Source organism: Gigantopelta aegis, chromosome 10, assembly GCF_016097555.1.
Source record: "Gigantopelta aegis isolate Gae_Host chromosome 10, Gae_host_genome, whole genome shotgun sequence".
Classification (NCBI taxonomy): Eukaryota; Metazoa; Mollusca; class Gastropoda; order Neomphalida; family Peltospiridae; genus Gigantopelta; species Gigantopelta aegis.
Window position 1 is genome coordinate 14,089,980 of NC_054708.1, and position 22,062 is coordinate 14,112,041.

The window sequence follows — 22,062 nt, forward strand, 5'->3', positions numbered from 1 at the left end:
TTTGTGATTTCCAGTTGAGATTCAAATATGCTGTCGTGGGCATACCGTAGGCGTTGGAAGGTGCAGTGTCCCACACCTCGGAAAATAATTTGAATGTGTTACGAATTGATAATTAATATGCAGAAATGCATAACAAGTAGGTCGTGGTGACCTCTTTATGGTACACACTGCCATCCCCAAGTTGTACGTGAATGCAAAGTTTGATGATCCTATATGAATTGACAAGGAAGACATGACATGTGTAAGGATTTCCTTTAATGCGTAAAAAGTATGTCATGGTGACCTAGTTATGGCACGCGACACGCCGCCATCCCAAGTTGTGTACATGCATACGTGTTTTGATGATCCTATATGAATTAATAAGAACGATATGCCCCGGAAACGAAACGTTTACGGACGTACGTACGTACGTACTTTCGGACAGACGGACAACGCCATACCATAATACGACCCGTCAAAGACGTATGTATAATTCATATATAGACCTCTACCCTCCTCTGTTGGTGTCATCTTCCGACGCCCATGCGAACATCTCCGCTATCTGATCTCTCCATCCAAGACAGAGGTCAAAGGTTAATTGGAATTGTTAATAATTAAAAAAAATCGGTGGCCCTGTACCCCCACGCTGAGTCAAGGGATGGCAAGTCAGCATTTATCAGCGTTAAAGCCAAAACGGTAACAACTAAACCATCGCTTCCAGTATACGACTTAAGACTTCTCACCCCTTCCCCCGAATAGTATACTGGACAGCGCCTAATGTCAAACTAAGACGAACATTGGTTCTATGAGAGTAAACACCTGTACATATGACTGGATAATCATGCCACTTTTATCTGTATATTAATCTATATATTCAGCAAAGTCATTTGTCTGTCCTCACATTTTGCCAAGCGTGTCACGGGTAAGTTAAAAATATCTATCTATATTATTTTTCTTCAGAATTTTAAATTAGTCAGATCTTAACCAAGGAATGTTTTTTGTATGAATTTAGGGTCTTGGGCAATAGACAGAAAGACAAAAAAACAAAAAAACAAAAAAACAGAGAATGGGTCCACCGAAGAGATTCGATGCTGTGATCAAATAATTTTAAGCAAGCCCTCTACCGACTGAGCTAGGCCCGATCACTAAAATCAAGACAAAACCACCGAGGACGACCGATCCTACGATTCGTACATGTGACATCGTGTCTATAGGAAAGTATATATATGAAATATTACCCATTGCTGCTTTACAATAGGAGAAGCCTGTGTGGCGACAGCAAGTTTCGTCACTCACCCTATTTTAGTTTGCATTGTTTTCCTTGGCAGTCTTATTACTCAACTAGGCAGGCTGCAGCTCCGTGGCACAGCAGTTACAAGAGAAGTGAAGGGTTGTCGGGTCGATTGCCCTCAGTGAAGCCAGTAATCTTTAACATTCATGTCCCAACAGACAGGGCAGTATATATATTTAAAATCCCAATTTCCTGTTTCCTATCTCTCTTTTGAAATTCCATCTCGGTTGTTTTCGATATAGCAACTCTCCCTGTCTTTCAACTTCTTTCGCTGTCCATCTCCACGTCCAAGTCAATGTCTCTCTAACCGCGACATGTGCTTATCTAGGTCGTAACCTGGTCGCAGGCCCGGTGTAACTGGGGCTTTAGCGCTAAGATCACATTAAGTGCATAACTACCTTATGCACTTAAGGTGATCTTAGCGCCAAGATCGCCTCGTGGAACATGGCCCAGGGTAATAGTAAACACTTTGATAGATACATCGCGGAACGAGAAAACCAAATGGGTCCATCGAGGAAGACTGAATCCTTGACCTTTGGCATCTCAGACGAGAGCTCTACCACTCGGCTAAATCCATAAAACTCGTAAAATTTGTTTTCCAAAAAAAACCCCATTCTTTGTGGTATGTTGTTTACATGTCGCTTGTTCATGCTATATTTATAAAACCTACATTTCCCCTTCCAGCAGTAAGACATCATCATGAAGATCTTAATTTTAATAAGTGGGTTGGTTGCAATGGCTGTCGCCGAAACGCAACAAGAACGCCAGGAACACCAGTAAGTTATAATACGCGTTATAACAAAATAACAGACATCTTATCAGCTTTTAACCCTTTAAAAAAAAACACCCAAAAACATTTGGTATCCATCCTTGATTCAACACCTAACTAGAAGTCTGCGTTGGTGTAAATGATGGAAATGAATAGACAGGAACTAGGCAGTTACATTAATTCGTTTTTCAACTAGAGTGAATAGGGTGGTGGGGGTGGGGGTATGGTGGTGGTAGGAGAGACTAATCGCACGTTAATATGCACTTAATATCTGTAAGCTACAAGCATATGCATACATGTTTTGTTTAAAATCTGTTTCAGTATTCTCGTTCAAGAACTGCACAAAACGTTCAAGTTATTTGACGTAAGCCATCTAGGATATCTACCACTTTCCGACTTCCTGGCCTACTTTGATCGATTGACCAAGGGCTGTAAGTTGAAATAATCTGGAATCAGATCTCAATATCCACTACAGACGGGTGTACAGACATTTTAGCAGGGTTGGTTTAGACTGCAATCAAAGTTTATATGGGTGTTGAGTTATCATCCTCCGAAAACTATATTGAGAAAAATGAAAATTTGCTTTAGCAGGGAAGAGGGGTTTCGACCTCCGAAACCTTCCCTCTGCACACGCGGCTGTTTTAGTGATGCTTGGTATATACCTAATACTATTATTCACAAGATAAATTATGTGTATTACCATAAACCCTATCTTGTGTGTATGTATTGGCATGTCACAAATCTCTTGGCATCGATTGGCTCTCTCACCTCCATAGATTTTGAATTTCTTGAATATGTTTTATCTTGTTCAACCCAGTTCGTAAACGATCCCAGGTATTCTGATTATATACTCTTCAACAAAAAAAAGAGATGGGGAGCCTGAAATATTAATGTTAATATCAACTATTAGATCGAACATACGTTTTGACCACAGACATCCTAGTAAAGAGCGTCCAGGTCTGTTTATCAACACACCGAAACACATTCCATAGTTTGCACGTGCATCACACAGTTGCCCCGTACACGTGTGTGGGGTGTTATTCTCGATTTTCAGGAAAGTCCATTAATCACTGTGGAACATTATATCTGTCAATCTTTTTCATTCTGTTGATCATACATTTGTTATTAGTAATTTTTATTGTTTTAATTTGTGATTTACTGATAAAAAACCGTCAACTTTCACATTTCACTTCTGACCCCAATCGTCCTTCAAGATCTTTGGTGGTCATAAAACCTACTGTAATACTGAACAACTGGTTGTAATGTATGCCCAATTAATTCACTATTATCATATAACCATTCCCCACAGCTAATGTACCTTACAATTTTGGCAATTGTAAATTCTTATTAGAGTTCCCCTACTTTTTTTGAAGAGTATATAATAATAAAAAGGTCTGAAACCAGCTGTATTGTTTGCAAATGATTGAAACTTGTTACTTGTATGGATACACCATTAATGTCTATTCATACTTTAATTGCCAAACTCATGCGAAACTGAAAATTATTTTTGTATTAGCTAAACGAAAAAGCGTTGAACGAACGTTCATCAAAATTTAATATGAACTGTGTTAAAACCACACTGAATTCACTGAAAACATGAAGATAAGGTTTGAAGAGAATAACTGGGCGAGTCAACTACTCGCCAACAAGAGTAGGCGATGAAGTATAAATCTAGCGTAACTGTAAATATTATCATAATATTTATGAATAACTAACACATGTTTTTAAAACGATTTGATTTTTCCTTCAGTTCCGTTATACACATACATGTACTTGAATAGGAAACCTTTTCCCGTTAGGTTTGCCAGAGGTACTTTCATATTTTATTATAAGTACATTTATTAGTCGCCTAACGGTTTCGTCTGCGTCCTGTCTGTCTGTCTTTCCGTCTGTCTCTCTGTCTGTCTGTTTGTCCATCCGTCAGTCCGTCCGTCCGTCCGTCCGTCTAAACCATATGTAGTTTTCCGGACGTTTTTTCATTATGTTGTTTTGAACTAACGTTTTGTGTACAACTTTACCATGTACTATTACAAATCACGTTTGACTGTCATGACGACGTACCCATTGTTAAAAGAGTTATGACTCTTGAAGTTAGGAGATATGAACATTTGTTCTTCGGACTTTTATTTTTGACAATGCCTCAAGATATCGAGCTGACATTTTGTGTATATCTTTATCATGTTGTAGCGATTTACCTATTTGTCACAAAGTTATGTCCCTTGAACTTAGGAGATTTGTTGAGCCCGGTAGGGGACATGTATTTCGTTAGCAGTACTCTCAGAATGCTTGTTTTATTATGTCCGTTTTAAGATAGTCATTGTTTTGTGTTTTGAGAGTAACTGCCTAGTTTTGGTGGGGTTTTATTTATTTATAGTCAACGGTACCGTCAACCTTGACGCCTACACGAAGCTAATGCATTTGCCACCCGACATAGCGAAGTTTTACTTCAGGTATTACGACATGAACGATGACGGCGAGCTGACGAAAGACATCGACATCAGAGCCGTCTTCCACATGTTCGACCACAACCGTAAGTCAGGCCCGTAGCCAGGATTTTGAGGGTGGGTGGGTGTCGTTTAGGCTTATAGTGAGGCACGACGTGTCTCACACGAGGGCGCGAAGCCCCCGAGTTGCTTAGGGGGGGCCCGAGGGCATATTGAAAAAAAGAAAAGCCACCGGTAAGGGGGGGTCGACCGACCCCCCGACTCCCGACCCCCCCCCCCCTCACTGGCTACGGGCCTGTAAGTTGACCACCACGACCATCGTCTATATTACTGTTGTCTTTTAGGGTCAATTGAGCTTGACGTACTGATGTTCCGGCGATCGATTATAATCGAAAATTGATCGGCTGGGCTCTACCGATTTAATGATCGATTATAAAAATCCATAATCGACTTTCGCAGGAAATGTTAACTGTCATTTGTACTAGCGATATAGCGATATATTTAAACAATACATAAAATGCCAAACAAGCGATCTACATGAGAAATATCTGACCCACCCCCTCCACCCCACCCCACCCATTTGAAACAGGCACCAAAACGAAATGACACTCCTGCCCACACCTATCACAATCGAACCTCCCTGTAAACACACATGTACGAGTATACAACATTTGTCATAGTGGGCAATAATCGGAGTTAGTATATATGTCATAATATCTTTGTAGACAATGGACAAGTGAGTGAACACGAGTTTGTGGCCGAGGCTATAAAGGTAAATATTTATGAAAGAACGGATTGTTTATGTAAGGTCGCATTCAGCTGACACCAACTAGGTGCCTAATATAAATAAATAATAACAGTAAAACATTGTTTTACGAAGTGATCATAGCGCTAAAATCTCTTCTACTATCGAACTTAGTGACTTGAGTTGATTTTTACGGATGATTTGCCCCAAACAGCCGTGCTTGAGCCTTTGGTGACCGCAAGCACCGTTATTTACCCTTATGCTAGTTAACACCTCAATTAAAGCTACAATTTGGCGTATATTTTATGTTATATTATATGGGGGGAGGAGCACCAATAATGGCTATGAGACGTGTTATGGGGCGACAGTAAACGTAAAAAAAGAGGTTTGATTGGGTGGAGGAAGGAGGGAGTGCATGGCTACGCTAGTATATATTCCCCATCTTGCATATGTGAATAACAAAACAGTTTCTGCATTCCAGATCGCATCTCTGCACAAAGCAGAGTCAAGGGCACTACCCCCAAGAACCACACCAAGCACAATACATACACATCTATAGTTTTTATGAATTCCTGTTTTCGCTATCAACATAATATTACCCTATATAGAGGCGGGGCGTATTCCAGTGGCAAAGCGCTCTCCTGATGCGCGGCCGGTCTAGGACCCCCGTCGGTGGACTCACTGGGCTACGTCTCGTTCGAGCCAGTGCACCACGACTGGCATATCAAAGGCCGTGATATGTGCTATACTGTCTATGGGATGTTGCATATAAATCTCTTGCTACTAATGGAAAAATGTCGCGAGGTTCCTCTCTAAGACTAAATGTCTAAATTACCAATTTATGTTTGACATCCAATAACAGATGATTAATAAATCAATGCGCTCTAGTGGTGTCGTTATGCAAACAAACTTATTATAACCAAGTTGTATACAATATATATTAGTATACATAATTTAGTTTATAAAACTAATGAATGTATTAATGAACGAGCTACGGTATATTTCCATCAGATCCACCAGGAAATGGCTAAGCGCGTCAGTGGACTGTCTCTCGAGTTCGTTGCTATCGACGGAAATGGAGATGGGTTCATAACGGTGGAGAATTTCCAAAAATTCTACGATATCTATGACCTGAACCGTAAGTTTTTTAAAAATAGAATCAGCTACCGTCGGCCCACCCATAGGTCACTTTACTGGGACCATCCCAAGTCAGACTTCCGTTTGTTCCCCCGATAAAATAAAAACACGTAAGTTATAATTTTAATAATGCAAAAATATTTTAGTTGCCGAAATTGTTTAAAGAAAAAGCATGCAATGTTTGTGTTATATCACCACAATATTGTTTCAAAGGCTAAGTATTAATACAGTGTATTGTTCTCTCTGTGTTGTTTCTTACCGGACTGTTAACTGGATAACAGAAGTCACAGGTTGGTGATGTAATTTCTATTTCACTTTCGAACATGAAACATTATTAAAAAGTTAACAACATGGTGATACAGATACTATTTAAGTCTAAGCGCTTAGGTGGACGACAGAGATGACTCTGCGACTGAGAACCCCAAGGGGAAAAACAGCAGAGTTGTCCTGCTTGTCTTTTTCTGTTTTTTTCATGGTCTATTTTATAGGATCCGGCTCAAATGGTTACGTCTTAATGTGCTTTGAGATTTATTTTCCGCCAGTAGTGTTGCCCTAGGCAACATACTCAGGCTAAGACCTCTTGTTTGAAGTGTGTCATCAGTCGGCACATAACCATTATTTTGTCAAATGATAAATAAAGAATAATACATGAGTTTTTATTGTTTTCCCCAGCTGATACCCAATCTACAAACAAACGTAACTATTGATTATTACGTCAGAATCAGCAGCAGTTTCAGATTACAATTTCTTACACACCTGTTGGTGAGAACACCATGTGTTATTTATGTTTACACATACTTGTTAACACATGTACGTGTGTTAACAATTTTAAGACATACGACTGGCTGCTTCTAGGTGATTACCAGGTCACCAATGCCATACGTCCAATAAAAAACAGCACGATGGAAATCGATTACACTGTGACGTATAGTTAACCTGGCAATCAAATGTCTGTGACGCGTAAGACAGCTACACGTGCAAGGGCTGTAAATAACTTTTAGTAAAAGAAGATGTTAAAATTTGCTTAAAACCTGGTTTTTGAGGATATGTAAGAAGTAGAATAATACGTTCGTGTCCGTTAAATACCAAACACATCCAATATTCGATGATACATACATCAATGTGCTCTAGTGGTGTCGTCAAACAAAACAAACATTAACTTTTATACTAGATTATTAACTGCCCGGTATTTAAGTGAGACCGTGCGGATTATGTCAGTTCGATTCATTTACGGATTACATCTATCGCCCATGTATTGCAATTCAAACATCCTGGGCACACACCTCAGCTATCTGGGCTGTCTGTCCAGGACAGTGGGTTAGTTGTTAGTTGTTAGTGAGAGAGAAGAGGGTGTGATGGTCTTACACCTACCCATTGAGTAGTTAAAACTCGCTCTGGGTGGGAGCCGGTACCGGGCTGCGAACCCAGTACCTGCCAGCCTTATGTCCGATGGCGTAACCACGACACCACCGAGGCCGGTTGTTTTCACTTCATTTCTCATCAGGCGGTCAAGGGTCATAAGATTCTCACTGAAAAGAGCACACATTTTCATATTCATAAATATTTAATTTAAAAAGATCAAATTTTACATATTGTTTTGGAAGCAACAGTCCACCCTCACGCCCACACACCCATCCCTCAACAATGTAGGCCTATAGCCGTTGTTTATCTCTTGGTTTCAGATGATGGGCGCATTGACCTTGCGGAGTTTATAAAATCAACCCACCTGGATGCGACCACTGCAGGCAAACTCTTCAACTTCGAGGACTCGAACCATGACAATGTCCTGGACCGACAGACAGACGTACAGGCTCTCATCACAAATTTCGACACCAACGGTACGTATACTGAATGACCACCGTATCTTTAAACGATCGGGTCGCTTCGCAGTGGAGGTACTAAATGTCCCAACAACATATATGAAAGAAAGAAAGAAATGTTTTATTTAACGACGCACTCAACACATTTTATTTACGGTTATATGGCGTCAGACATATGGTTAAGGACCACACAGATTTTGAGAGGAAACCCGCTGTCGCCACTACATGGGCTACTCTTCCGATTAGCAGCAAGGGATCTTTTAGTTGCACTTCCCACAGGCAGGATAGCACAAACCATGGCCTTTGTTGAACCAGTTATGGATCACTGGTCGGTGCAAGTGGTTTACACCTACCCATTGAGCCTTGCGGAGCACTCACTCAGGGTTTGGAGTCGGTATCTGGATTAAAAATCCCATGCCTCGACTGGGATCCGAACTAAGTACCTACCAGCCTGTAGACCGATAGCCTGCCACGACGCCACCGAGGCCGGTCAACATATATGAAGTGTCCACACCTGAAAATGTTTGTAATGGGTCAAGGTATATATTATGTGCAATGTTTCACGCTTTTAACCAAAAATGCACAATATTTGAGTTATCCGCCCTACTGTGATGTCACATTCATTGTAAAGTGATATATATATATATATATATATATATATATATATATATATATATATATATATATATATATATATATATTGTATATATATATTTTTAAATTTTAACGTTTACACCTCTGCAATCTTGGATTATTTTAAGTCTTAATTTACCAACTACATTTAACGACCTACCATAATTTCAGGTTTTTAAATTTAGTGTGTCATTGTGTCATTGTGACCGTGACATAAACGAACTTTATAATACTGTTTGAACATCATAGGTTATTCCCGTGACCCTTTAATTTTATATATACTCCACTTGTGACAGTTATTTTAATATATCATTTAATTATGGATACGTAGTTATAAATCAGATTTGTTTTTTAAAATCTAAAGTCCCATATAGATTGGATGCAGCGCGTGCGTGCGGTTCGGCTAATAGAAATTGAAATACATTAGTTTTAATGAGAGTGTCTTAACGGGCAATCTAATTAAAATTAGCTCCACTATTACATGTGGATCTAACAGCAGCCGGTTGGAGTTCATGTCCAGTTGACCTTTCATTCGACCAATCAAAATCTTACTTGCAAAATCATGCTAGTGATTTGAAAAGAATTTGAAAACATTCGGGATTATGCCGAGGGTATACGAAATGATTCGGGTGAATTACGAAGTATGCCGGAAACTAATTTCAATATAAAATTTTATATAAAATTCTTTTTAAGAGCTCAGTGCGAATATACGTCACGCTTCAGAGTCAGCCGACACCCGCGTGTCAAGAGATATCGTTGCAAACATTAACATATAACAAAAATTCCTACTCGAGACAGCGCAGAATGCGGTTGTGTATTTCAAACGTCAAAGTTTCTCTCCCCCCCCCCCCCCCCCCCCCCCCCCACCCATGGGGCTGTGCTGCACGAGCTTGGCCGCTTGGCCTGGTATCGTGTTGAACACAATGGGAGTACGGCTATTGTCACCTTGTATTATGGTGACAATAAACAGAAGAGATCGCGAAGTAGGAGGAGACGTCGTCCCACGGCAGCTCAGGGGGGACCAAACCGGGCGGTTCAACCGCCAGAGGCGGTTCCTCCTGCTTCACAGAAGAAGACGAGACCGGCAGGGGCGGTTCAGGGGGAGCCAAAACCGGCAGCTCAACTGCTGGCGGCGGCCCCTTCTGCGTCGCCGCCCCCCACTACTCGGAAGCAGCAGACGCCAGGAGCGGCAAAGGGGGAGCCAAAGCTGTCGGCTAAACCGGCAGTGGCGGCCCCTCCCCCTGCAGCACCAACGCCGATGGAAACAGGAAAAGTGTCGTCCGCACCAACCAATCCACCGGCGTCTCCACGAGTTGTTGCGACGGCGGTTGCAGAGCGTGAAGCCAAGAAGAGGAAGGTGTCGGTCCAGGACTTGTCCGACACACAGCCCACGACTTGGCAGATCGCACGCAACAAGCTTCCTGGACGGTACCGCGACTGTGTGAAGGGGGAGTTCACTGCGACCTCTCAGCTGCCAGGCCCCTTCGTCACCAAGAGCTGGAGACCAACACCAACTGGTCAAGGGCGGTACCAGTTCCAGTACGTCGAGGGAAGTCGCACCTACTACCTGACGTCGGAGCGGAACGGGATGTACCGGCAAGGCTTGCTGAAATCAGACATGGATAATCCAATCGTCCATCGGATTATCAAGCTGATACTTCCGGAAGACTACTCAGCCGATCATCCCATCAACTCGCCATGTACTTTTTTAGGGCTTTGTTGGACTTTAAAAATTTGGCCGCAGTTCAATTTTTTATTTTTTTTATTTTTTTCTAAACAGTCCGACGCAGTTTATTTTGGCAGCCCGTCTAAATTGCTCAAATCACCTTAAAACCTTTTCGGTCGAGTAATCTAATTTTATTGTTTGGACTTAAATTTTTGTATCACATTTTGGTCTTCGGTCTTTGACCTAACTACTAAATTCGTATTCCAAATTCCGCCCACCTCATACTTACGCCCCCCCCCCCCCCCCGGCCCGGACCATAAGATCGGACTTTAAACTTTTAGACCTTCATTCAAAATTTTATGTCGAAATTACTTTTTTTTTTTTAAATATTATTAAATAGTCCGATCCTCTCTTCTTTCTCTTATTTATTTTTGGACTGTCCTTCTAAAATGCTCCAAACTATATAAATATTCGGCCGAGCAGTCAATTCAATTATGTTTGGCTTGTAACCTTTTTCTTTCTAATTTTAATCCTATTAATTTCTTTTACTAATTGCTATTTTCAAAATTCTGTCCATTTTCAACCCCCATCCCAAATCAGGCGTGTTATATCTATCTATCTAATTTCTTTTTGACCGCCCGATCTAATCTAGCGACCAAATTTAATGAGTAGAATTTTCTTTATTAATTATATTATATCAAAATTTTAAAGGCCCACTATTTAATTTTTGGATGTAAATTTGAAAATTATCCCCTTAATTTTGTTCAGTCCCGGAGCAAGTCCCTGGCTATCCAGAGCAGGCCCCGGGACGGACATGCTCGAAACTCTAGTGGTATATGAGCATGTTAAAATTATTCGCACTCGCACTCAAGACGATGGTATAGCCATAAAATCTGTTTATACTAGTATACAATCCAGCGTTTATTACTGCACTTTTACCCCTGTTTTTTCAATGTTGAAATAGACCAACAAGTTCGCCTATTGCATAAATAGTCTCGCCCGATATTTTTAGAATTTGTATGCTCCCGAATAACGCTATAAAAGGCGAAGTGTAATTGGTCGATATTTAAATTTAAATTGAGTCCATGCAATGCTGTTAGATCTACTGGTGAGACCAGTATAGTAGAGCTAATTTTAATCAGATTGCTTAACGGGATGCTTGCGATGCGTTCGTCTAAAACCGCAAAGCGCCTGCCGCAGTGTAATAGTCGTATATGGTGTATATGCCCAAAACGCAAACCGCAGACACAACAGACGCAACAGTCGGACCGCACGCACGCGCAGCATCCAGTCTATATATATAAGCCATAACGCAAATATTGGCGGACCGATAAAAAAAACAAATGCGCGAGATTTCCTTTATTCAAATTGCGCACTTTTTCCCTTTGGCATTAATCCTACGGGACATTTCAAATTCTATAGTACCAAACCCAACTCTCCGCCTGCTACCGACCCCGGTCAGGCTGCTGGTGCTCTCTTGCACCTGACAGTGCAGGCGGTCCCTTCTCCCACCCACACCAACCCTTTCCTGTCCTGTGCCCATGACAGGCGTGCGCTAAAACGGCTTGCTCTGAATGTGCACGTGAATCCCTATACCATACCGTACCATACCATCGCGATGGTTTGGGCTGTCATGCCATGATCTGAATAGATCAGACCCTTACAAGGGCCCCTATGGGCAACCTAGGGAGACATCTTAACACCAACTAGGTCCTAGTAACGAGCTACTCTCGGCAAACTAAGTTCCAAACATATATCTCCCCATTTCCAGTTCAGCGGACCGATAAAAAATGCTCCATATTTCCTTAATTCAAATTGCGCACTTTTTTCCCTTTGGCATTAATCCTACAGGACATTCCAAATTCCAGAGCACCAAAACCAACCCCTCGCCTGTTACCGACCGGTGCAGGCGGTTCCTTCTCCCTTCCACCCCAACCCTTGCTCTGAATGTGCACGTTAATCCCTATATCATACCATACCATCGCGATGGTCTAGTTGTTTACAGAAAATGCTAACCACAAAAATATTTATCCTGCGTAAACCTGCGTAGACGTGCTATAGAACTTGTGTAATAATATAAATATATCTTAAATCAAAATGATGAGTTACAGATGATCAGTAAGACTGCATTTTTAACATGTTTGTGGGTGTTTGTTTTTTTCAATAACAGGTGATGGAAAACTTGACTATGCAGAATATGTAGTTTATGCGACTAAGGTAAGCTTATAGTAAATTTAATAGTGGTGCATTAAAAAAATATTACATTTTAAATTATTGGATTAATTAGGCACAATCATAGAACAAAAAAAAAAAAAAAAACCCTCAAAACCCCCCCAAAACAATAAAACAAAACAAAATAAGCCCAAACAAAGCCAAAACGTTTCTACCTCATCAAGTGTTGTAGTGTATTTACGCTGACAGTGAACTGTGTAATGTAGATTCTGTGGTTTTCAAACATTTAAAACTCTTAAATTCCACAACCAATGCCCCACGACTGGTATATACCAAAAGCCGTGGTACATCATATCATGCGATTTTAAAATAACTCTTGCCGATAAAGAGAGAGTAGTAAACAAGTTACCGGTTATTATCAAGTTTATGTCCCGAGTAAAATAATGTTCCTTTGAAACAAGCTCCGAGCTACATAAACTTGATAATAACCGGTGATGAGTGTATTGTTCTATTTATCACCCTACCCCCCCCCCCTTTTTTTAAAAATCAGCTTTGTAGTTAATTAATATAATTCTTTAAAACCCTAAGTTCTGTTTTTCACTTAATGATATTCTGAAATAAACCTCCCCAACTATTTATATTATTTTGGGATGGTGGCAACTTGTGATGTCATATTTAGTACCATCGTGGCCATGATCATTTAGCGCATGTTAAGCACTAAATCTACCAATAACAAAATATCTTCCTCGTTATGACTGTACTATGACTTAATATAAGCAAACCTATTTTACTTTCTGGAGTCCAGGCCAGGTTACTACAATCGTTTGTGTAACCGCAATTGTGCATGTTATTTTTGGTGTTTTCTTTCTTTACACAGCTCCGAGCATTACTTGCGCCCCCAATAGGCAAGTAGAAAAATTTACGGTGAGTAAAATTTACTGCAGGGCTTATAAAATACAGTAGCCCGACGCACATGGCTAGTGTTTTTACCGTCGGGTTGTAAACTTTCATCGAACTATTACAATAACATTACAAAAGAAATCATTAATCAAATTAGGGTGGTAGGATATATCACCCATTGCAAATACCTGTATCTCCAAACCCCATCTTCCCTATTATGTAGATTCATGTATATTATAATAATGTGCGTTTCCTAGATACAACTTTAATTTAACTTTGAAATGTTCAGAGCTTTAATATAAGTTGTTCTAAACAAACTGGACTTTGGCTGTACCCCGATACCACTTCAATTCCAGCCCCATCATGGGTAAATGTCTGAGCTTATTACCTTTCTACATATTTTCTAAATAAAAAATAAAACCCCCAAAACCCCTGGGTATTGAGTATTGTGTTATTACTATATACGTGCGTTTGCGTTTGTGTGTGTGTGTGTATATATATATATATATATATATATATATATATTATATATATATATATATATATATATATATATATATGTGTGTGTGTGTGTGTGTGTGTATATACGTGTGTGTGTGTTAATGTGTGTGTAAGTATGTGTGTGTGTGTGTGTTTGTATATATATATATATATATATATATATATATATATATATATATATATGTATGTATATGCATGTGTATATGCATGTGTGTGCGTGTGAGTGCGTGTTGTGTTGTGCAAGTATGTGCGTGTGTATGTATATATGTGTATGTGTGTACACACAATGTCATGTATATTCATGGTAATTTATTATTTCTCTCTTCAGATCTCAACAGAAGATGACGTCAATGACATGTTAATAAAATAATGTATTCAGTCTGAATGTGTATATATATAACAATTTGAAAACCTTTCCTAGAAAACGGAAATATCCAAACTTGGGTTTGTTTCTTATTTGTTTTCGAAACTTGAAATCACACTGAAGTGTTGATTACTTAGCGTGTATATTAGCTCAGTTTGTTGAGCACTCTCTTGAGGTACTTTGGTAGCATTGGTGTTTGTGTTTGTTTTCCGTTAAAAAGATGTGGTATGTGCTGTCCTGCCTATGGAAAGTGCACATAAAAATGTAAGGGTTATCTCTAAAGACTAAGTCAGAATGATCAAATATCTGACATCCAGTTTTCGATGATTAGTTAATCAATATGATCTGGTGGGGTCGTTAAAATACATATTTTGCTTTACTTCTTTGACTTGTTTAGACCAAACTGTAAAAAAACATACATATAAAGTTTATTAAACAGCTGTATTCTTAAGCTAAGATGGATATTCTATAAGGCTGTAGTAAAACCGGGTTTCCCCAGAGGATGACGGCGTGGCGGTTGCCATGACGTTGGGTTGTTCTTGTAACGAAACCGGTGATCATATTTATAGTCTTAGAGAGGAAACCCGCTACATATTTCCATTAGTAACATTATATGCATCATCTTACAGACAGGATAGCACAGACCACTGGCTTTGATAAACCACTCGTGGTGCACTGGCTAAAAAGAGACAGCGTTTTATCATTGGGCTACGCCCCGCTCTTTTCAAAACGTATGGCAGCAATTTCATTTCATTATATATTAATTTCTATGCTTATATCCACTATCCAATTAAAGTTCTAAAACGCTGCCCTTAAGGGTGTATGCCACCAAATCAAATCCCATAGACGACAACAGAAACATATGTGGCTAAAACTCTTACCTGCAGCGTATCAATCGACATGTACACCGCGAATATTAATACTACCTCCCTTCACCCATTAAGTGAATCGGAAAAAAATAGGGGGTTAAGTTGCTCATTTCAGAGATAACGGGTAGCGTCCATGACTACCCTAGTAGTTCCGCACAAAATGTTAGTGCTTTCTTTGACAGGTACCCCATGCATGTGTCAGACACAAGGCTACTTGACACAGTGGTACTAGATGGAATAAAATTGCATACATGTTTTGTCCAGACGAAACTCACAAGACAAGACAAGAAAAATCCAAGAAACGACAAGTCGCCAGGGTTTGAATTTCACCACGAAACCGACGGCAATTACCGTTCAGTGGCGGATCCAGAAATATTCATGGTGGGAGGGGGCAATGACTGGAGGCGAAATGCCAAGGGAATTTTGGGGGATGTTTGGAGGGGATTCGTAAAAAAAGAGAAGAAAATTAATATATAATAAAATATATAACTGTCGCAAATTTGGGAGGGGGCGGACCCCTGCCCCACTAGACCCGCCTCTAGCGTTGGTACCCTACTTACTTGCTGTTATGCCCCTAAAATCTTACGGTGTCGACGGCAAAAAAAAATGCCGCGCTGCCTTACTTGATTTGCCACCGTGCCATTCGGATTTTGTTTTGTTTTTAAACCCAGCATTTTATTATTTAGAAATGACACAAAAGGTAACATGAAAAATCACATCTAGCGAAGTCGAGCTGCTGGTTGACCAGGATGTAAAACAAAACGAGCTAAAATCTCCATAACAATAACGTTATTTACAGCAGTTTAAGTTGACGACATTCATAAATATATTCTTTGTGACTTGCACATTAGTGATTTTAAATATCATATTAATCAATATATATCTTTTAGACATAGCAATATGATTGGGACCTTGCGGTCACGAACAAGCTACATTCTGTCAAGCCGGTCCAGACAGTGACGGTGCAGAAAGGATGAAGTAGTATTGTGCCGTGCCCGCATATTTGACGCATTCATTTATTTTAACCATCTAGTGCCCAAGTACTCAAAATAGATTCAAAAACGTATTATCTTCATTCAGCTTACAGGTGTTAGTGTACATTGAACATTTCCATGTTGGTTTCTTAATTTTCATAAATTTGTATATACTTTTAATAATTTAGCATATCTGCTACATTGGGCAAATAAAGAAAATGTAACATGTATGCTACACGTTACTGACCTTGTAAAATACATTATTATGTCATATATCTGTATCAAAGAGTCCAAGATCAAAATGTGAAAGTGTTTGTCTCAGACACTTGATAGAAAGTAAGTTGCCTCCATGCCCGTCTTTTGAAGGAATGTGACGTGAAAATTATTCAATGAATACCATTAAACGATATAGGTAGAAAGATTATTATTCTAGGAATAGACTGATCCAAGTTTTGTGGTGTGATTGTAATTTCTTATGTTTTATATTTGTCGTTTTTAGCGAGTGGGGGCGTGTGTCTGATCGATCTTCGTTTCCGTACCTCTCTCTATATACATTAACAACGGCTATATAGCATTGCGCGCATCGGTGTTCAATCGACTGGTACTAATCATACACCTATAACTGCAGACTAGGGCACAATAACACAAAGCACTCGTAACGCTTACGTCAGACGTACACCACACATTATGTATGGTGTACGTCTGACGTAAGTGTTACGAGTGCTTTGTGTTACCGGGCACAGGACTCAAACACCCGTGGAAGTAACAGCCGGATTATACGCTCACGCCATATGCAGAATCATTGTGCAAAATTTCATGCTGGAACATCTAACACAAAATACATAGTACACTCTCTAATTGAGGTTTATCTGCTGCATTATACTGCACATTTGCTAAGTGTACATTGTTTGTTAGTCTGAGCATAGTATTTGTTTACATAATTAAATCAGGAAAGATTCAACAAATATATTTTGAAGTCAGTATTTAAGCGTCACTAAAACCTTCTTCGTGAAGACCGTGACTCGGCAATATCCAAAACATGTGGCCCTAGACACCAAAGAGTAAATAGGACCTCACAACTGAAGGCAGTGGTAAACGATTAACTTTTTCTGGCACCCGTGGAATCATCAGTTCCCGGATGTAAAGTCTGACAAGCTGTCTGGCGGACAATGGTTTCGAGGATAACTGCGTCAGAATTGACCTCTCCCTGGTGTTCAGACCAGAGTAATGCTTTATCGCATGCACATCAAACGAGCTTCCGGCTTCTGCTAGCAAATCAAAAATGTCTGCCCTGTCCTTGACCTTGTCATTTGGAAGATAATGCAAAACGCCATGAGGATCCTTCAGCCTAGCTATGGATGTGGATCCTTTAAAGTTAACCCTTGCTCCGTGTTTGATGAGAGAATGCGCTATTTCGTACGTCACCTTCTCGGCTATGTTCTTCAGGTACTCCGTGAGTGGGGACAGACAGGGTGACGAGTAGCTCAGGATGTTGGAGTGGGCGTTGGGGTCGGCGCCGTGCTGGAGCAGCAGCTCGATCAGGTCCCTCTGTAACTTGAGACTCGGCGTGGCACAGGCCAACATCAACGCTGTGGCGTTCTCGTCCGTTTTCTCGTCCACGTCTGCTCGCCACCTCAGCAGCATCTCGCAGACGTCTGGCCTGTCCTTCAAGACAGCTGCGTGAAGAGCCGCAAACTTGTAGTTGTCAGGACGCGACGGACTAGCGCCCTGTCTCAGCAGCATGTGGATGATGCCGATGTTGCCCTTGTCGATGGCGAAGTGTAGAGCAGTCTTCTGTTCAAACCGGGAAGGACACTGGAGGTTGACCTGAGCTCCGTACTTCAACAGCATCCTGCAGGCGTCGATGTTCTGCTGTCTGCAGGCCTTCATCAGAGGCGAGGTTCCACACCGGTTAAAAACATTGGGGTCAGCACCGTACATCAGCAGGATCTCCAAACACTCCAGGTTTTCAAGTGGAATCAAATTGATCTCGTATCCCATGAAATACAGATGATCTGGTTTCGCGCCATTTTCTAGCAGCAGACGGACACAGTCGACGTGGTTATTTTCGAGCGCCAAATTCAACGGCTCTACAGTTAAACACCCAAGCGCCTTTGCATCTTCGTCATCACTGTTGAAGGAGTGTACGATCGCACCATTCTCAATAAGAACTTCCATCGAGGCGACGTTTCCTTTCCTGGCACACAGGTGGATGGGCGTGTAGCCGATGTCGTCTGTTGCATTGACACCCGCGCCTTTCTCGATAAGAAACTGCACGCAGGGGACGTAATCCCCGTATACGGCATAGTGCAGAGGCTTGAGTCCCCGCTTCACGGGTTCGTTGATCTTGGCTCCACATTTGATGACCACCTCAATGTCCTGGATGGTGGACTTGAACGTTATGCAGTCGACCAGGAGCCGCTGGAGGGTTTCTGGGTCGTACAGAGATGGCCTCTTGCGATCCACATCTCGATCCTCCCCGTCCGAACCCCCGCGTCCATGACCGGCAGCCTCGTCATCCTGAAATGAAATGGTGTTGTGGATGAAAACAGATATACTCTGGGAATGCCCTCGGCCTCCTATACTGACGCTTATTAATCATCGGCTATTGGATGTCAAACATTTGGTAAGTTTGACATTACATTAGTCTTAAAGAAACCCAGTACATTTTTCCAGTAGTAGCAAGGCATATTTTATGTGAACCATGCCACAAACAGGATAGCACATATCACGAAATTTGATATTCCAGTCGTGGTTAACTGGTTGAATCGATAAATATCTCAATGGGCCCACCGACGGGGATCGAGCGCTTTACCACTAGGCTATGTCCCGACCCTCGTATATAGCTAACACTAACACTACTATTCATAAAATAAAATAAAATATATTTAAAACAAACCCATATGTTTGGTGGGAACAGGTGGAACTGTTGCCATTCAAAGTACCTGTAAATAACAGGCTATAGTCTAAACTGAATAAACTTTGCATAAGAAATATTTCTTCGCCCGTCCCATCTGAATTCATGGTTACAGTGACACAACTTAAGCTGTATCCTAACCGGACGCGGGCGATTTTTTTTTTTTTAGAAAGCTGATTTAAATACTAGTATACATGTATATAGATATAAATAAAGACAATTTCCCAAGCGAATTGATCAAAAGCTGAATTGCCGTGTGCAATTCACATGTCATTTAATCAATTATATGTAAAACTTCATTTTTTATTTTCACACTATTTACCCAAAATACCACGAACTCTATTGTCAATCTGCATTAACAAATATGGAATGACTCTCCTAACACAAAAACATAGAAAATGAACATGTACATAAAATTTACACATAAGTGTACAAACAAATAATTGTTGGCCCATGTGGGGGTCGAACCCACGACATTCGCGTTATTAGCACGACGCTCTAACCAACTGAGCTAACAGGCCTCACGATTGCCACACGGACACACGTCTCGTCTTAGTGGTTTACATGCACGTTCAGAACAAGCTGTTGTAGCACACGCTTGTCATGGCCACAAGTGTTGACTCACGACAACTCTTCAGAAAGGGGAGCTTGGGGTGGGAGAAGGCGGGGCCGCCCACACTGGCAGTTGCAAGGGAGCCTGACCGTGGTCGGTAACAGGCGAGGTATGAACATACATTTTAGTATATATTTAATATACATGTATTATACTTTAATAATTTTACACCATATGAGTGTGATTTAAATAAGAGAATTCACGGTATTATAAAAGTAATGGAGTAGAATACAACACAAGTGGCCATTATATACCATTTATCTTACAACTAGTTGCTTCAAAACGTACCTAACAAGCGAAAGCGCACACAAACGCGCGCGCGCACGCACACACACACACACGCGCGCGCGCGCACACCCTCTCTGTCTCTGTCTCTCTCTAACCCGCTCTCTGTGTGTCTCTGGAGAGAGAGAGAGAGAGAGAGAGAGAGAGAGAGAGAGAGAGAGACAGACAGACAGACAGACAGACAGACAGAGTGTGCGTGCGTGTGTGTGTGTGCTTTCGCTCTTTAGATTCGTTTTGAAACAACTCGTTATCGTAAAGTAAATGGTATATAATGGCCACCTATGTTGTATTCTACACCATTACTGTTACGGATACTGATACCTATAATCAGAATGGGCCGAACTTAAAAGTCTTGTGTCTTACACGCGTACATAACCACATACATTTATAATGCTCAAAAACATCAAAATAATGGGCGTGCGAGAAGTGAAGATATTTCCGTAGTACTCTCATTAAACAATAAAACACAATATGGTGTATCCACCTGGGTAATCACGTGTGTATCCACCTAACCAGACATAAAAATAACATTTGAGGCCAATTAGGCTCGATCCTTTCCATGGGTAGACACATTCATGTTATTATTAAACAAAAATTAAACTAGTACACCAATGATACACCGATGCTAGTAGGTACTGCGTTAGCACCCCGGCACCGGCTCACACTTGGGGTGAGTTTTTCGACTCAATAAGGCCACTACAACGATTTCTCTATTAACTAATTTAACAACTAACCCACAGACAGTCCATTTAGATGAGGTGTCAGGTCTCACCATGTCGATTGCTACTTGACTACAACAGCCAAGTGACTACAACATTTAGTCTTTGGCTAATAAAATATTTTTTAAGTTAACCACGTTTTAACAATTTTCAAGTAAATAGTTAATACTCAAGTTAACATATCTGAAAATTTACTAAACCAAAATGTGTTCCAGAGTGAGCCCTGAGTGTGTGCCCAGGACAGCGTGCTTGAACTTAAGCATGGAAATAACTATACATAAAAATGAACCGAATAGCAATAGCAGCAACAACGAAACAAGCCTGCACGCGCGAGTGCTTTCTGGTGCGTAGTAGTCACACCGCAGTGAAACGATTGCGTAACAGCACTTATAATAATTTTACATAACTCCTCTAATTAATAAGCAGAAAACGTGTTTTCCGCCATTTATTTTCTTTACAATATAAATATTAACATGTTTATAACATGAAGATGATACGCCCGTAAGAATCACGTAGCAAAATATACGTATGAAGTCAGACTCACTAAAGAATCCATGATACATTCCTTGTCTATATAATAAATATATAGTATATACTGCAACCCTCTGTACAGAGTTATGACAAACTGTATGGCCATATCAGTATACAAATATAAGATTCTACTTTCAAATTACCTGTACTGTAAACCTATTAGAATGATATTAGCTAGAAGATTACCTTTGAAGATTCTTCCTCCATTGACAGCCGCGATGTACACTCTCTCCGCTATCGCATCATATTCTTTACTGCGGCGTTCTTCAACTCTTGAGTTACAGGTTATTTTCGGATCCTGCAGATGTAGAAACCTGGTTGAACGCCAGACTGTAGAGATGACGGCCATTGGTATGTTTTCATAAATACCAATGTGCGAAGAAACCAATACGTAAGACAACTTTGCATTCGGATATTCTCGGATATTTTCGTTAGGGCTTATTATCATTATTCGGAACTCTTCGAATGTTTCCGTTTGTGCTTTCTGAACATGATCAATTGTTAGATGGGTACTCGCTGAAAATATTAGCTCAGAACGGCATGCTTTAAAAGTAGTAACAGTGATGATATTTTAATGTGTTCGAAGCACATTGAAAAGTTGAAAAGTAACCAGCAACTTCTAATACACTATTCCCATTTTAAAGTTACAGTCTCGAATCACCGTATTATAATACCAATTACCAATAGAAAAAACAAACGCAACCATAGTTTTAATATAGTTATCGCAGTCATC

General features: G+C 40.5%; 2 protein-coding genes and 1 non-coding gene across 3 annotated transcripts; 1 reads left to right on the top strand and 2 right to left on the bottom strand.

The window, feature by feature from the left end:
* Positions 1-878: 878 nt before the first annotated feature.
* Positions 879-14,496, top strand: LOC121384200. The gene is made up of 10 exons (XM_041514475.1): positions 879-901; positions 1,955-2,046; positions 2,361-2,470; positions 4,414-4,569; positions 5,209-5,255; positions 6,240-6,366; positions 8,048-8,203; positions 12,655-12,701; positions 13,534-13,580; positions 14,386-14,496. Exons 2-9 carry the CDS (start codon positions 1,970-1,972, stop codon positions 13,567-13,569), a joined length of 756 nt encoding a protein of 251 aa, XP_041370409.1. The 5' UTR covers positions 879-901; positions 1,955-1,969; the 3' UTR covers positions 13,570-13,580; positions 14,386-14,496.
* A 2,618-nt stretch (positions 14,497-17,114) lies between these two features.
* LOC121384199 (ankyrin repeat and SOCS box protein 8-like) lies at positions 17,115-21,653 on the bottom strand. The gene is made up of 2 exons (XM_041514473.1): positions 21,516-21,653; positions 17,115-18,784 (listed from the first exon to the last, which is right to left on the bottom strand). The coding sequence occupies exons 1-2, from the start codon at positions 21,534-21,536 to the stop codon at positions 17,312-17,314; spliced, it is 1,494 nt and encodes a 497-aa protein (XP_041370407.1). The 5' UTR covers positions 21,537-21,653; the 3' UTR covers positions 17,115-17,311.
* On the bottom strand, positions 19,629-19,702 carry Trnai-aau. Its single transcript has one exon. It is a non-coding gene; the product is annotated as a tRNA-Ile (tRNA).
* Positions 21,654-22,062: the final 409 nt, after the last annotated feature.

Bases quoted from the DNA above. Each gene is read 5' to 3' on its own strand.
- LOC121384200 (XM_041514475.1), top strand. From the start codon at position 1,970: ATGAAGATCTTAATTTTAATAAGTGGGTTGGTTGCAATGGCTGTCGCC. The intron at 5,256-6,239 runs GTAAATATTTAT...TATTTCCATCAG, and splicing joins TTGTGGCCGAGGCTATAAAG to ATCCACCAGGAAATGGCTAA. The intron at 8,204-12,654 runs GTACGTATACTG...TTTCAATAACAG, and splicing joins CACAAATTTCGACACCAACG to GTGATGGAAAACTTGACTAT.
- LOC121384199 (XM_041514473.1), bottom strand. From the start codon at position 21,536: ATGGAGGAAGAATCTTCAAAG. The intron at 18,785-21,515 runs GTAATCTTCTAG...ATTTCATTTCAG, and splicing joins TGGAGGAAGAATCTTCAAAG to GATGACGAGGCTGCCGGTCA.